The 13,737-nt window shown below is 51.9% G+C and overlaps 1 protein-coding gene across 14 annotated transcripts in view; it reads right to left on the bottom strand.

The window, feature by feature from the left end:
* Positions 1 to 1,440: 1,440 nt before the first annotated feature.
* Positions 1,441 to 13,737, bottom strand: part of Rapgef2 (Rap guanine nucleotide exchange factor 2) — a 216,976-nt gene continuing 204,679 nt past the window's right edge. For 13 of the 14 annotated variants that reach the window (XM_004868568.3, XM_087200331.1, XM_087200327.1 and 10 more), the window contains 7 exons: positions 12,960 to 13,183; positions 10,805 to 11,005; positions 8,333 to 8,485; positions 6,538 to 6,763; positions 5,745 to 6,307; positions 4,121 to 4,390; positions 1,441 to 3,320 (listed from right to left, as the gene is read on the bottom strand). In XM_004868568.3, coding sequence (XP_004868625.2) covers positions 3,295 to 3,320; positions 4,121 to 4,390; positions 5,745 to 6,307; positions 6,538 to 6,763; positions 8,333 to 8,485; positions 10,805 to 11,005; positions 12,960 to 13,183 — 1,663 coding nt within the window. In that variant the 3' untranslated portion in view covers positions 1,441 to 3,294. Of the gene's footprint in view, positions 3,321 to 4,120; positions 4,897 to 5,744; positions 6,308 to 6,537; positions 6,764 to 8,332; positions 8,486 to 10,804; positions 11,006 to 12,959; positions 13,184 to 13,737 lie in introns of those variants that run through there. The other variant, XM_087200330.1, reaches the window with a different exon arrangement.

The raw sequence follows: 13,737 nt of genomic DNA, 5'->3' as shown, positions 1-13,737 counted from the left end.
GTGGGACACAGGCATGCTCAACCGAAGTCAGAGTTGCTCATACGTCACTGAACTAGAAATACAATATATTTAACTACACCCCACCGCAGGAAAATGGATTGGAGCTGAGGAAACTATTTGTAGGGCTTTAAATTGTTTTGCATGAAAACATACAAGTTGGTCTGATTAGGGAGAAGGTCAGCCGTTCACCACAACTTCCTAAATTATTCCTAAAACTTAGTAGCCGGGAATGTGGCTCAATGGTTAGAGGACCCTATTAGCTTGCTCCGGGCTCTGGGCCTGATCCTCAGCACCACAAAAAAACAACACTGACAGTCCTATTATTCACACAATGCAGATTCAACTCCATCCCAGCCAGATTACATCTGGCAAATTCTTATTTCTGAGACCCAAAAGGAGAGAGGTAGCAGAAAGCACAGAGGGTACTGTCCAAGGATAGCAAATCACAGCAGATCTGTAACTGACTCATATTTTTAGTAGAATGGAAAAAATGAGGATATTCCCCAAAACACCAGATTCTTGGTATTTTTTGACAAAAGTCTGAGAGAACCGAGCTTTTGCATGAGAGGGTGGAGAGGCCTCAGCAGCGAGTTTAAGATGGAAGTGATGGAGGCTGGATGTGCAGCCCTCCACTTTCTAAAAGCACAGAGAGCAATGGCAACCTTTTTTTCTTCTAATTCTCCAAAATGTTTTGGTGCTCGGAGTTTGAAGCTTTAGCAAAACAGCACAAGCACCCACTGGAGAGGCTGGCGCCTGGCCCGCTCTCCTTGAGTGTCAGGAGGGCCCTGCCAGCCCTGTCTGGGTCTCGGTCTGTGTGGTGCGGTGCATCAGCAGCTGTCCACTCCACTCACCTTCACCGCTTGGAATCCAAGAGCCCTCTCCAAGGTCTGCATGAAGTTCAGACTCGGCGCCCGTGAGAACTCATGGAGACCCAGGTGCCACTCAGTGATAGAACACTTGCCCAGTGTGCACAAGGCCCAGGGTTTGAGCCCTGGAACAGGGGAAAAAGACAGAAAACCCAGATCGGCCGTTATTATGTACTCTAGAAGTCCACAGCCAGTAGTTCACTGGTACTCTTAACTCGGTGACCGTGACCTTGAACGCCAGGTAAATTCTCGGAGGCCGGTTCTCAGCATGCACACCAACAATCCAGATACTCTGCCCTAGGGACTTTTGTGTGGAGGGGCAGAGATGAGTGTCATGCAGATACACTGAGATTTCACTGATCCGCAAGCAGCACTGCAGAAGCTGAACCGGGTCTGGCTGGTGCTAACACTAATAGTGTTTCCTGGGCTCTGCAGACAGCGACCTAAAGGAAACAACTCAGGAGTTCCTGCCCAGCCGAGCGGCCATGTCCCTTTGCTCCCAGGAACGTTGCAGCAGTGTGACCAGAGGCCTGTCTCACTGCAGGAATAAAAAGCATGCACGATTCACTGAGAATATAGGCAAGGCTTTCTGTTATATTTATTTATTTTCCAGCTTGTACAAACTGGATGTAGAGGCATAAACATAGTACATTTCTACCATCTTCAACAAAAATATAACCAATATGTACAATTATTGTATTAAAAATACAAAAGGGATACAGACTCCACCAATGTCTTTCTAAAAGACATACAGGTACAAGTAGTATCAAAAGTATGAGGAAATCACCAGTTAATTGTACATTCTGCACTTGACATCACAGAGTGAACTGAAGTTAGCAGTCCTATGTTCTACAATTACTTAATGTTCAGATAACATTTGTGCAACTTGTGGTAGAGCTAGATTGCTGTCTTTCTATATGCACATGAGGTCCATAGCCTATATAATAAAACTGGCAAATAATGCATATTACATGTAAAATTACAAATGTATAATTGACAATGTAATATATAAGTAGACAAATGCCATGATAATTATTAAATAAAGCACTGACATTGTTGGATACAGTGAAAAAACACTGCAATTTGACTTTTAAAATTTGAAGCTATTTACTTTTATCTACTGATCAATATGATCAGCTGAATTTAATGGAAAAAATCCAAGACCAGCAGTTCCTCACATCTGAGTACTACTCGGATTGGCAGCCTTCACTTCCGGAGTCTGTGCAAAAACCACACACAAGTGGAGAGGAAGGTCACTTTCAGTCCTCAGGGTTCATAGCAGCTGTGAGCAGACGCTTGCTACACTCAGGCTTCTCTCCACGCAGCGCCCACGGCCGCTGGGAGGTGCCCACCTTGCAACGGCTGGCAGGCATCTCCAGCCAGGGTGCTCTCCCACCAGGCCTAACGCCAGCTCAGGAAGGGCGGCTGTCGTGAGAGAGCAGTATCCACAGCTGGCACTGGCTCCAGCAGCCCAAGCTGTGTTCACTGCAATGCTATCCAGTTATAAATGGTTCTTTGAAGAGACAAAACAAAAAACTCTAAAGCTCTAAATTAACAAAAATCAAAGAAATATAACTTAAAAATGGGGTTGCCATCTGACTCAGTGGGCTGCCTCTGTCAGGCTCGGGCAGGACAGAGCACGGGTCTCTCCCCTGGCCAAGTGCAAAGCGTGTGACCATGGTCGTGCCCCCATGGGGAGTGGCCGGCAGCAGGGCCCGGAGACTGGCTTCTCTCACACTTCGGGCCGGGCACTTGGAAAGAGGGCCAGGGCCCCTCCTCTTGGTGCGGCCACACCCTGTCAGGCATATCTGGATTGTGTGGAAACCCAGGCTGGCGACCCTGCTTAAGGTTCAAAAATAATACTGTACTCATTAAGTGGATATAACATTTACTCTTCGAACATAATCTTTAAACTAATTTTTTTAAAAAAAGGCTTTGTAAACAAGTGGACAAGCACTCTACTCAAAGGATTTCGCTGTTTCTTTGTCTCGGTGGTGGGTTAAAGGCCCAGCTAGTTCAATGGCTAGCTTTCTCATTGTCCCCAGTGAGCCCAAGTGCTGGGACTGGATTGAATCTCAAAGGAAGACTGCTAACACCCGTCCAGGCACTGCTGAGTGCGGCGGAGTGAGTCCTGTGGCAGCGAGGATCCTGGGGTCTGGAAGGGCAGCGTGTGACGTGACGGCAGCTGCAGTGGGCGCCCGGGGACTGCTGCACTGTGCATTTCAAGCAACAAAGTCTCCAGGTGCCAGGGCAAGTTCTTCACAGTATTTCACATGCAAAGGGGAGAGGAGGAGGGAAGAGAAGCCCCATGCTGCTTTAGGGCAGAGAAGGGGGTAAACTGGCCCGCTATTGCAGGCCTGCGCGAGTCTCAGGCTCCAGTCAGGGACGTGGCCTCCTGCTCTGGGTGGCTCTGTCTGCAGCCCGGGCCTCACACAGCAGACACCTGCTCCTCCTCTGCAAGGCAAGGTGGCGAGGGAGAGAACGGGCGTCAGTAAGCCAGCGAGAGGGAGGATGGCCACATGCAGGGGCCAGCCCAGTTAGGGTCCTTGTCTCTTCTAGGCAACGCTCAACAATTTAAATGGTTTAAAATCAGACACACGTGTATCTTCAAATAGATACACATGATACTCAAATATTTACATTTGTGTTTGACTGGAGAGCCATTCCCATAGAAATTCACAAAGAAAGTTATAAAATAGCACGTGCTGTTTGTATAATACCGCTATACACATTACAAAGATACCTAAAAATGGTTATCTGTGAGTGCCAGATTATGAGCACATTTTGAGCTGGGTGTGCTGGTGCAGCCTGTAATCCCAGCACTCAGGAGGCCGAGCCAGGAGGATAGCAAGTTCCAGCTCAGCACAGGCAACCTGGAACCTGTCCCAAAGATGAAGGCATGACTGAGTGAAGACTGGCGCACAGCTCAGTGAGCAGGGCCTGCTGCATCCACCCAACCTGGGAATGAAGTTGCAGGAATGCGTGGGTCTATTCATCTTTCACTGCCCAATAATGTTTCCGCAGAAAACTTAGCCACCCATTTTACAGCTCACACTGTCTCTCCACATTCTTGAGAACCACACAACTTTGAGGTTTTTCTACTTATCCTTCAAATGGGGCCACGGACTACTTGCTCCACTAAGGGTTAGGGAAGAAGCACCGGCTGGGCCGGGCGCTTCATCCCCACCGCGTGACCCCTCGGCCACCGGGGCCACGGGGCAGCAGGAGCCCAGCCACCTCACCCCACCACCTACCGTCCTCCTCGGCCGAGAAGGCCTGGGCCGGGCAGGGCGAGGGGCGCGGGTCGGCCTCGCTGGGCCGGTGCCACTGTGGCCTGCCACCCCTGCCACCCGGCGCGGAGCTCCCGGCCTCGGCGGGCCGCGCCACCATGCGCGAGCGCTGCAGCGCCACGGTGTAGTCGGGGGGCCTCCGCGCCGGGGGCGGGCCCTCGAAGTCGGCGATCGGGATGCCCACGTAGCCCGGCGGCGTCGGCGGCGGCTCCCGGTACCGGCCCTCCTTGCGCGCTGCAACAGAGGGGACCGGGTGGCAGGGGGAGAGGGCACCTGCCGGCCTTACCTGCACCGGCCAGGGTCAGTGCCTCACCTCCCCGCGGGCTCTTTGGGAAACGGCATTAAAACAAATTTGAAAAGGCAGCACAACACAGAATCTTTTTGACCCTAAAACTGTAAGGTGTTTCTTTCTCTGCAAAGCCTTTTATTAATGTTGATGAACGACATGGAATTTCGGAGAGAAAATAAAACTAAAATTTTGTGTTCCTGAACTTTCTAGCTCAAATGTTAGGAACTAAAAATTCATCCTTTCTTCACAACAGTTCTGACAGTTTAACAGAAAGTGCTTTAAAAAGATCAACCTAAGAGTATGTTCAACTGTTATCTCCGTATTCACTGTAGAAGGATATCACATTTATCACCTACGTGTGACTGTTCACATGGCAACATAACCACAGTTTCTTAGCTGGCCGTGCTGGCACATGCCGAGGCAGGAGGATCTCAGGGAATCGAAGGTCAGCCTGAACCACACAGCAAGACTTTGTCTCAAAACCAAACCAAACCAAAACCAAAACCAAATAACCAAATTTCTCCATTAATCTGCTTGCAAATCCCCATTAAGTAAAGTGAATCTTGCCATAATATTTCACAACGTCTCCTTCTACCCTATATTCTATCCTCACAGTTCAATGACAGTGGTCAAACATGCCCTGGAAATCTGTTTTCCACGGTTTAAGGCCGAGGGAACACGGGGCCTTTCTACCAGAGGCAGCGGCACCTTCCGGGTCCCCCTGCGCGCTGGCCTGGCATTGCGGGCGCCGCTCCTGGGCCTTTCGGTCCTACGCCAGCTCCGTCAAGCAGGAGCTAGGAAGCGCATGCCACAGGTGGAACAGGCAGAGTCGTGTCACAAAGCCGGGAACGAGTGACAAGTCGGACCCCAACCCCGCCTGCCTGACCTCCTCCCCACGCACGGACACCCGCTCCCTCGCACACGCGCGTGCAGAAGAGTCCGTCTAGCGCACAAGCGCATCCACAGGACAGCCATCGAGGCAGATGTTTAGCACGCGAAGGCTAAAGCGCCAAGCATCATTCAAGGGAACAAAATACTTCGAAGTTTCAATGAAAGGCAAATGCTTCCTCTGTGAAGCCTGGGCATCCACCCTGGTTATTTTCAGATTATACGAAAAACATCAGACTAGGAAGTATCTCTAAGCCCACGGCTGCCCCTGAAAGCCAGCGCTCCTTCCACGCTCCCTACGCGCCGACACAGACCTGGGCTCTAGCCAGCAGCAGCCCAAACGCCCGCGCACCGCTGCCGTCCGCGTCAGCGTCTGACCTGAGCGCCACACCGAGCCCGTCCCAGACTTACCGACCAACCCCTTGCCAGCGCTCGGGGCTGCAGCAACGCGGGCAGGCAGGGGCCCGGGCCTGGTCTCCTCCGCTGCCACAGACGCCAGCCCGCTGCTCTCGGCTTCCATGGAAACGTCCTTCCCACCCCTCCGCTTGATTGTGCCCGTGTCTCCTTCTGAGTCCTCGCCCCAGTAGCCCGTGGAGGCCCAGCTCGCCCGGGACTGGGCTTGCTCCAGACTCTCCCTGCTTTGACTCTGCCTGCTGTACTTTGTGCTATGATCAGAAAACATCACTTGGTCCGCGTGGCCGCTGGCGGCCCACAGGCCTGTGGGGTCCCCGGAGTAATCGAAGTGCGCGTGCGCATGCCCGAACGGGAGCGTCTCCCAGCTGCGCTGGTGTGGGATGGTCTGGATGTTGTCGTGGGAGCCGCTGGAGCACGATGTCCAGCTCCCGCGGCCGCTGTCGGCGGCGTCCAGGGACGCGCGGTCCCCCTGGTCCTGGGAAAGCTCCTCGGTGCTCGGAGAGGAGATCACGGTCGCTGCGGTGTACAAGCCCCGGCTCTCAGGCGCGGCTGCGTAGGACCTGAGCGGTCAGACGGCAGGACAGAGAAGCGCGCCACGTTAGGTGCCGCTGCCTCCCAGAGGCTGCTTTCCCTCCCCCGGGCACGGCAGGGGCCGAGTGAGGGCCACACACACACCGGAGGCCCGCCTCGGTGCAGGACGGTGTGCGCTGCGTGCCACCGGCGCCAAGCGCAACGGACACAGCTGTGCCACGCAGGGCACGCTCGCGACAGGACGCGGCCAGCGACCCACCCCAGGCTGTACTGGTCCGGCTCCAGCGCCGCCCGCCGCTCCGGCCTGCCCGCGCCCGCGCCGCTCTCCACGATGCTCACGGAGTGCCTCTGGCGCCGCTCCTCCTGCAGCGCTGCGGGCACCGAGTCAAAGGACGCGTTGCTGACGATGCTGGACCGCGAAGAGACCTCGCTGTGGCCCGAATCGGACAGGTTGTCCACCGTGCTGCTGGGGCCCAGCGCGAAACCTGCAGAGATGGCAGCGATGACGCGGAACCAAGTCCCGCACACAGCCCAAGTAGCCATGTGGGTGCCACCCCAGAAGCGGGAGCGCCCACTGGAAGATGAAAATGTTGTCCTCGTGAAGTGTAGATTCCTTAATCCGAGGTGAGGGAATGAACACGCACACACACATGCACACAAACGCACACACACACACGCACACATGCATGCACACACGCACGCGCTGGGAAAAGGCGTGGGCCTCCCGAACCACTTCACTACTCTTAGCTTCACTCGCTATGAACGACACTACCACAGTCCTTGGTTTACAACAAAGAAGCCAGGCTGGGGCAGGGCTCAGCAGTACAGCATTTGCCTAGCTCGCACCCTGGGTTCCAGCCCAGCACCCCCCAAAAAAACTCATCAGGATTAAAAAGTATAAATTTAATTCTTTTGTTTTTTGAGACAGAGTCTCTCTGTGTATCCCGGGCTGGCCTCAAACTGGCAGTGATCCTCCTGCGGTGGCCTCGCGCGTGCCAGGACCATCATTGCAAACGAGCACCACCAGGCCCAGCTAGACAGTGCACACATTCTTTCAAACTGCAGAGTGAGTAGTCGTATTCCAATCTGTAGGATTCTGAGTGTGGCACCGAACAGTTCACCTCGAAATATCTTTGTTTTTTTGGTGGTACTGGGGACTGAAGCCAGGACTGCTCTCCCACCAACCTACATCCCCAGCTCTTTCAAATACAGTATATTTTTTGTTTTCAGGAAGGTTTGCACTAAGTTGCTCAAGTTGCTGACTACCCTCCAACCCTCTGCCTCAGCCTTCCGAGTAGCTAGGATTATAGCTGTGTGGCAATGTACCTGGTACCTTGCTATTTTTAATGGAAAAAAAAAAAAGAATCCAAGTATGCTTTCTCAGCCCTCACTTCTTTTCTATATTACTAAGGATCTCACGTTAATTAAAAATGATTTGATACGACCATGTACACTGTAAATTTTTACAATGCCATTTATCGCAAAATAAACAATAAGCCTGAGCGCTTGGGTGCTGGGCTAGGGAAACACACCGTGCCCTCGGATGGCCACAGTGCAAGGCGGGGCCACAGGAGAGACGCGTGGCTGCTTCAGCATGGAGAGCATCGGCATAAGAGGGCAACGAAGCCTCTTCCGTGTCAATACAACGGAAAAATAAATCAGGAACATTATGTTTACGAAGTTCTCTTCTCTGTGTTGATGTTACACAATCACATTTGGCTAGAGTAAATTTTAATATAAAAAGAAGGCTTTCCACACTTAGGATCAACAAAAGGCAAATGGGGGCCAGGGATTTAGCTCAGTGGTGCTGCCACGTGCCTCGCAAGCAAGCGCAAGGTCCTGAGCTCGATCCCAGGTACCAAAAGAAAAAGAAGGCAAATGAATTAAAAAACACTGTAAGTTATAAATATGACACTATCCTTTTGTAATACTGAAAAGAAATACAAAGATTCTTCCAAATGCATAAACCGGGGGGGAAAGTCCACTGAACATCATGAAATCATTTTAGATGAGTAACCTGGGAACTGACGTAACTGAACCCAGCAGTCCCGTACCTTTCCGCGGGGAGCTCTGTGGAGAGGCGGGTGGCGAGGGCAGCTGAGAGGACACACTGCACCCCGCGTCTTCAGCCTGCTTCCTGTGCCGCTCCAGACTGCCTTCCTCAGACAGCGAGAGGATTTTCTTTAAAGCTTGTGGAGAGTTTATGCCTATAAAGACAAGCAAATAATTTATATGTGGTTTTTTTGGGGGTACCAGGGATGGAACTCAGGTCCCTGCACTTGCAGGGCAGGCGGTGGCACCACTGAGCTAAATCCCCGGCCCTATGTGTGTATTTTTAAGACTGAAAAGAATGACTAAAAAATATGTTGTGTTAAGATACACTTTTACTGTTTCAACATATTTATGACAAACTGAATTGTTCTTTGTGCACTTCTGGATATAAACTGAGATTAAGAAGGCATAAGGTGCCGGCCCGCCCTTTGGTTTCTGACTCTGGAGGCTAGAAACAGGTTGCTTTTGATATCCTACTTTAGACTCCAAACTTCTGTTGCCATATTTATTTAACACTGTGTTTGGCAAGAACAAAGCAAAAACAGACAATGTGAACATCTGAATCCAAGGCTCAGCGGCACAGCTAATTTCAACTCCAATCACTTGAGCTCAAGTTTGGGTTGGAAACTACTGGACAGGTCAGCTCTGGGCAAAGGGGACAATGGGAGAAACGCAAAGGAGCCAATTAGGAGTGGAGGATACGAGAGCGCTAGGGGGTCCCTGTCAGTAACACAGTCAAGTAAACAGACACGGGGAGAAGGCAGGGGAGACGCCAGCAACTGTCACAGGGGCCAGGAAGGCAGTCCCGGGCGGAAGGAGACAGGAGGGTCCAGCGGGTGAGGGAGACAGAAAACTCCATGGGTCCACACAGAACAAGCCCTGCTATTCCTCGGAAGTAAGGAGAACACTACAGTGCTCCTCCTATTCTTGGGAAGCATTCTCAACTACCTCAGAGCTTAAGAACAGAGGGTCCCAGAAAGGCAAGGCCATCTGAAACGATCCCAACTGACTGCTAGCACCTCACTCGTGTAAGAGGTCTAATGTTTTAAGAGGATCTTTTGGGGAAAAAAAATCACTTTGAAAGCAATACCCTGTATGCTAAAATACTAATAGACATAGGGTGCATGAAAATACCAAGCACGCTGAAGCCACACGAAGGGTTTTGATTGTGAAACAGCTTCCTTCCTTCCAAGACTAGCATTTCACACATTCAGGAGGAGCTGTCTTTCAGACAGTGCAGAGGGGTGTGAAGATGCTAAGCCTTGGAAAACCACGTTGGACCCTTCAGCAGTGCTGCCAGGGGTGCTGTCACAGAGGGAGGGACGCATGAAAGGACTCCAGGAATCGGGGGACCTCTCAGGACCGATGCGTTAGTACTTTGTACAGTGTGACTGCCGAGCACACCTGCATTTTGCTGACTAGAGCCTACGGGCCGTTCTTCAGCGAAAAGGATGACGGGTGACTTCCCACACACGGCAGAGGCAGAGGCAGAGGCCAGGGTGTGGGGGCCAGAGGGGCCCGGCACAGGGACAGAGGCGCAGGCGTCACTGCCTGTGGCAGGGCGGGGACCGCGGGCATCTGCGGGCACACTCGGGGGAGGGCTCCGTGCCGCACACGGTGGGCAGCCAGTGTCTGCCAGGACGCCCAGGGTGACTACACCCCACGGAGCGGCGGGCAGCCTGCCGGCCTCGCCCACTGCACCACGCTGAGTTCCCTGCTGTGCACTTATTTCACGAACATTCTCTCCTCCCACATACATGCAGATGAAAGTCAGTACTTTTATTAAAAACTGCTTCATTGTACATTTACATTAAGAGCGTAAACCAGTAAATGGATTATTTTTAAGGAGAAAGATGAAACATGAGTTCGTTAACATGCAAGCTTTATCTGTCTTTCTAACTTACAGACTCAGTGAACTCGGCAAGCAAGAGTTTGCTCCCATGCTTAATATGTGTAAGGCCCTGGGTTTGACTCCCAGCATTGCTAACATTAAAAGAACTCACCTCCACACAAATCATTTAACTTAAAAATACTCTTCCTGGCTGGGGATTTAGCTCAGTGGTTTCGCTGCCTGCCGTGCAAGCACAAGGAGCCAAGTTTGATCCCCGGTACCAAAAAAAAAATACTCTTTCTACATTTCTGCAACTCGCTGAAAATGAAGCGAAAATAATTTAAACAATGTCTATGAAAAACTGCTGTACTTACTAAACATTAAGTTCGGACATCAAAAGCCTCTCCATCTTACCCCTCACCTTGCTGTGACAGATGAATGTGATTAAATGATATTCTGTTTATATAAAAAGACCCCTCTCACTGGCAAAAGTAGTTTAGCTTGCTGATTATATTTTATTAGGAGAAAGCAATCACAGAGAAACTCAAGTATATCTGGCAAAGTTAACCAAAATACCCATTTTTTCCTCCAATCTGAAACACAGCAGTGACACGCCGAGCAGGAAAGCTAAGGCGGCACTCACCGAAGGGCGGGAGGTCCTTGACGGGCACCTTCTTCCGGGAGGGGTAGAGGGACACGGCAGGCACCTGCAGGCCCTGGCTGACCTTGTGCACAGCCTGCGGCTGCGGGGGCTGCGGCTGCGCTTTCTGCTGCGGCCCGGCCCTCGGCGCCACCGGGGAGGTCTCGGACTTGGCAGGCTTTTTGTCACCAGGATTCTTAGGCACTGAGAAGTGTTTGGTTTGGAAACAGAACAAAGAATTTAAGGTGTTTGTAGCTATGTAGGAGGTAATTTTAGAACTGCACGAGCATGTCCTACAGTTAGAATACTAAAATACACATCTTATAAAAGAAACTGCCAGGTATAGAGACGCATGTCTATAATCCCAGCACTGGGGAGGCTGAGGCAGGAGGATCACAGGGAGTTCGAGGCCAGCCTGGGCTACATAGTGAGACCCTGTCTCAAAAAACAAAAACAGAAACAGACAAAAAAAGATAAAAGACAGAAATTAGGAGGAAAACCCTTGTTACAGAAAATATGAGCGGCATGGCAGGATAAAGGTATTTATGAAATTAGCAATCTCGAATGATGATTATACTGTTAAACACCAAATTAATAATAAGACAAAATGTAGATAATTCAATGTTATGTGGATGTATGTAAAAAGCAAGATCATGAGGATTTATCATTCTAAAACAGTCAAAACTCTGGCATAGGTGAGTTTTAACCTAATAAATGCTAACTGCAATCTATTCATTATCAGAGTCTCCTGGGGCGGAGAACTGTCTCTGCATGCAAACAGCAGCCAAGTAACAGCTCACGCTGAGTGTGCTGCGGGTGACTGCGTGGCAGCCAGATGGAAACGGTTAGCAGGGCCGTTCAGAGCCGTCTCTGCAGAGCCTAACATGCAGAACGAAGCCATGCGTGGGCCTTCTGCAGCCCACACGTTCCCAAGCAGGAGGCCAGGAAACTCAAGCCACTTGCCGAGCGTCACTGCTAGTGAGGGGGCGCTCAGGCTGAGCTCTCCCCGTGACACAAGGCCTCGCGGGCCCCAGGCAAATGTCATACTGGGGTTGCGCTTCAGGTCAGCCAAGGCCTAGAACCCACAGCCTGCACCTTGACACCTGCCCATGGAGACCCAAACCCTAGATGGGGGTGTCTCTGGGGACAAGCAGAGGCACAGATAAAACAAAACCACCACTTTTAGCCTAGCTATATTTTTATGAACCTTTAGGTTTATTTATTTTTTATTTGCAGTACTGGGGATTGAGATGGCAGATACTGTGTTACTATATCCCAGTCCCATAGTTTCCATTTTTATTTTTATTTTTTAAATTAAAAAAAATTTTTTGGTACCGGGGATCAAACTCGGGACCTTGCACTTTTGAGGCAGGCGGCACCGCTGAGCTAAATCCCCGCCCCCCTTAGTTTTCATTTTTAAGACCCAGGTCTCACCATGTTGCCCGTCCTGTCCTGAACTTCTGCACTCAGGCAATCCTCCCCTCTCAGCCTCCCAACTGCAAGGACCTGCCCGCCTCACAGTCTGGCCGGGGTTTTAAAGGCTGTGGACCTACACAGACGCCCCTCGTTTAACGCCCGAGTTCTGGTCCTGCAGCTCGGGCGTGATGTGGCTTGGCCACTAAATCAGGAACTGCACACAGTATCTACAATGCTCAGAACAAAGAAACGTCAAAGGAAACTCAACTTGATAACGGGCTTTTATTAGCAAAGCTCTCGCATACGGTCCTGCAAGGCAGAACGGAACATGAAGCTGAGGTAGTGCGCTGCACAGTACAGCAACGGTTACAGTCCTGCATAAAGGCGGCGTGGTGCACAAAAAGGACCCTGGGCTCTCCAACAAGCTGCGCGGGAACTGTCCCCAAACGCCGGGCCGCACGTGGAGCGGCGGGTGGGAAGTCCGGACAGTCTTTAAACCGGACCGTGCACAGGGTGCCTGCCGTGCGTGCGCCTGGCTTGGCTGCCGGCCTGAGGGGCGCAGCTCCAGGAGCAGCTCTGAGAGCACGCGCGCCCGTGTCCCGCACACTACCTCGGCTGGACACGAGGGCCCCGCCGGGCGCCTGCCCCCTGCCCCCGTGCGCCACGCCTGCCAGTCACCACCCGCACCTCGGTGCGGGGGCAGCGGTGCCCGGGAGGCCCGGCAGCCACCCCGAGAACTCACATGTGCTGGTGGCCGGCTCGCACTGCAGCGACAGCGTCTGCAGGCTGTCCTCGTCCAGCTCCAGCTGCAGGCTGCACAGGTACTGCTTCACCCTGCGGGCCATCTGCGCGTCTTCGTAGAGCTTCTTGGCGTTGAGGAAGGAGCTGCGGCGCACCCGCTTCTTGTGCCCGCCCGTCTGCGCCACGTCCAGCACTGCCGCGTTCGCGCTCCCCTGGCTGAGGGACCTGGGGGCGGAGCAAAGAGGACAGCGACTCACTCTGGCACGGGGACGCCCTGCGCGCAGCCACAGGCCCGGTCACATGCGGCATCCGGGGGTCCCCGCTCCGAGGAACACGGGACCAGACTGCAACTTGTGCTCACAGAAGAGCGACGCGCAATGCAGACGGAAATGGACAATCTGGCGCCTGTTCTGCTCCAACTAAGAAATTCTGCCTTTCATCTCTGTAGAGCATCCAGGTTCTCTCACAGAAGCCAGCAAACAAGAATGCTATACACAGCTCATGCAAGAAAACAGTGCTAATCACTGGGGTTTGCCACGTTAAACTGACTTCTCTACAAGAGGAGTCTCCAGGCTGAAGGGAATCAGCTACGGTGTTGACAATTAGTTTCTTGCTCCTTGGGCAGGTGGTAGGATTTAAGTAATATGGTCAATCTGTTAATACTGCAGTCATGCAAAATAAACCTCTGCATATGGAAACTACTTAGCACATGAATTGTTAAGAATTATTTTTAACAAGGATTGGTTTATACAGAATGAAAACAGTAGTTAGTTGAGCTG

Source organism: Heterocephalus glaber, unplaced genomic scaffold (genome assembly GCF_053883595.1).
Source record: "Heterocephalus glaber isolate CG9 unplaced genomic scaffold, H.glaber_assembly_v1.0 deba00001737, whole genome shotgun sequence".
Lineage (NCBI taxonomy): Eukaryota > Metazoa > Chordata > Mammalia > Rodentia > Bathyergidae > Heterocephalus > Heterocephalus glaber.
The sequence above is the reverse complement of the archived record's forward strand: the minus strand, read 5'-3'. Positions and strand labels throughout refer to the sequence as shown.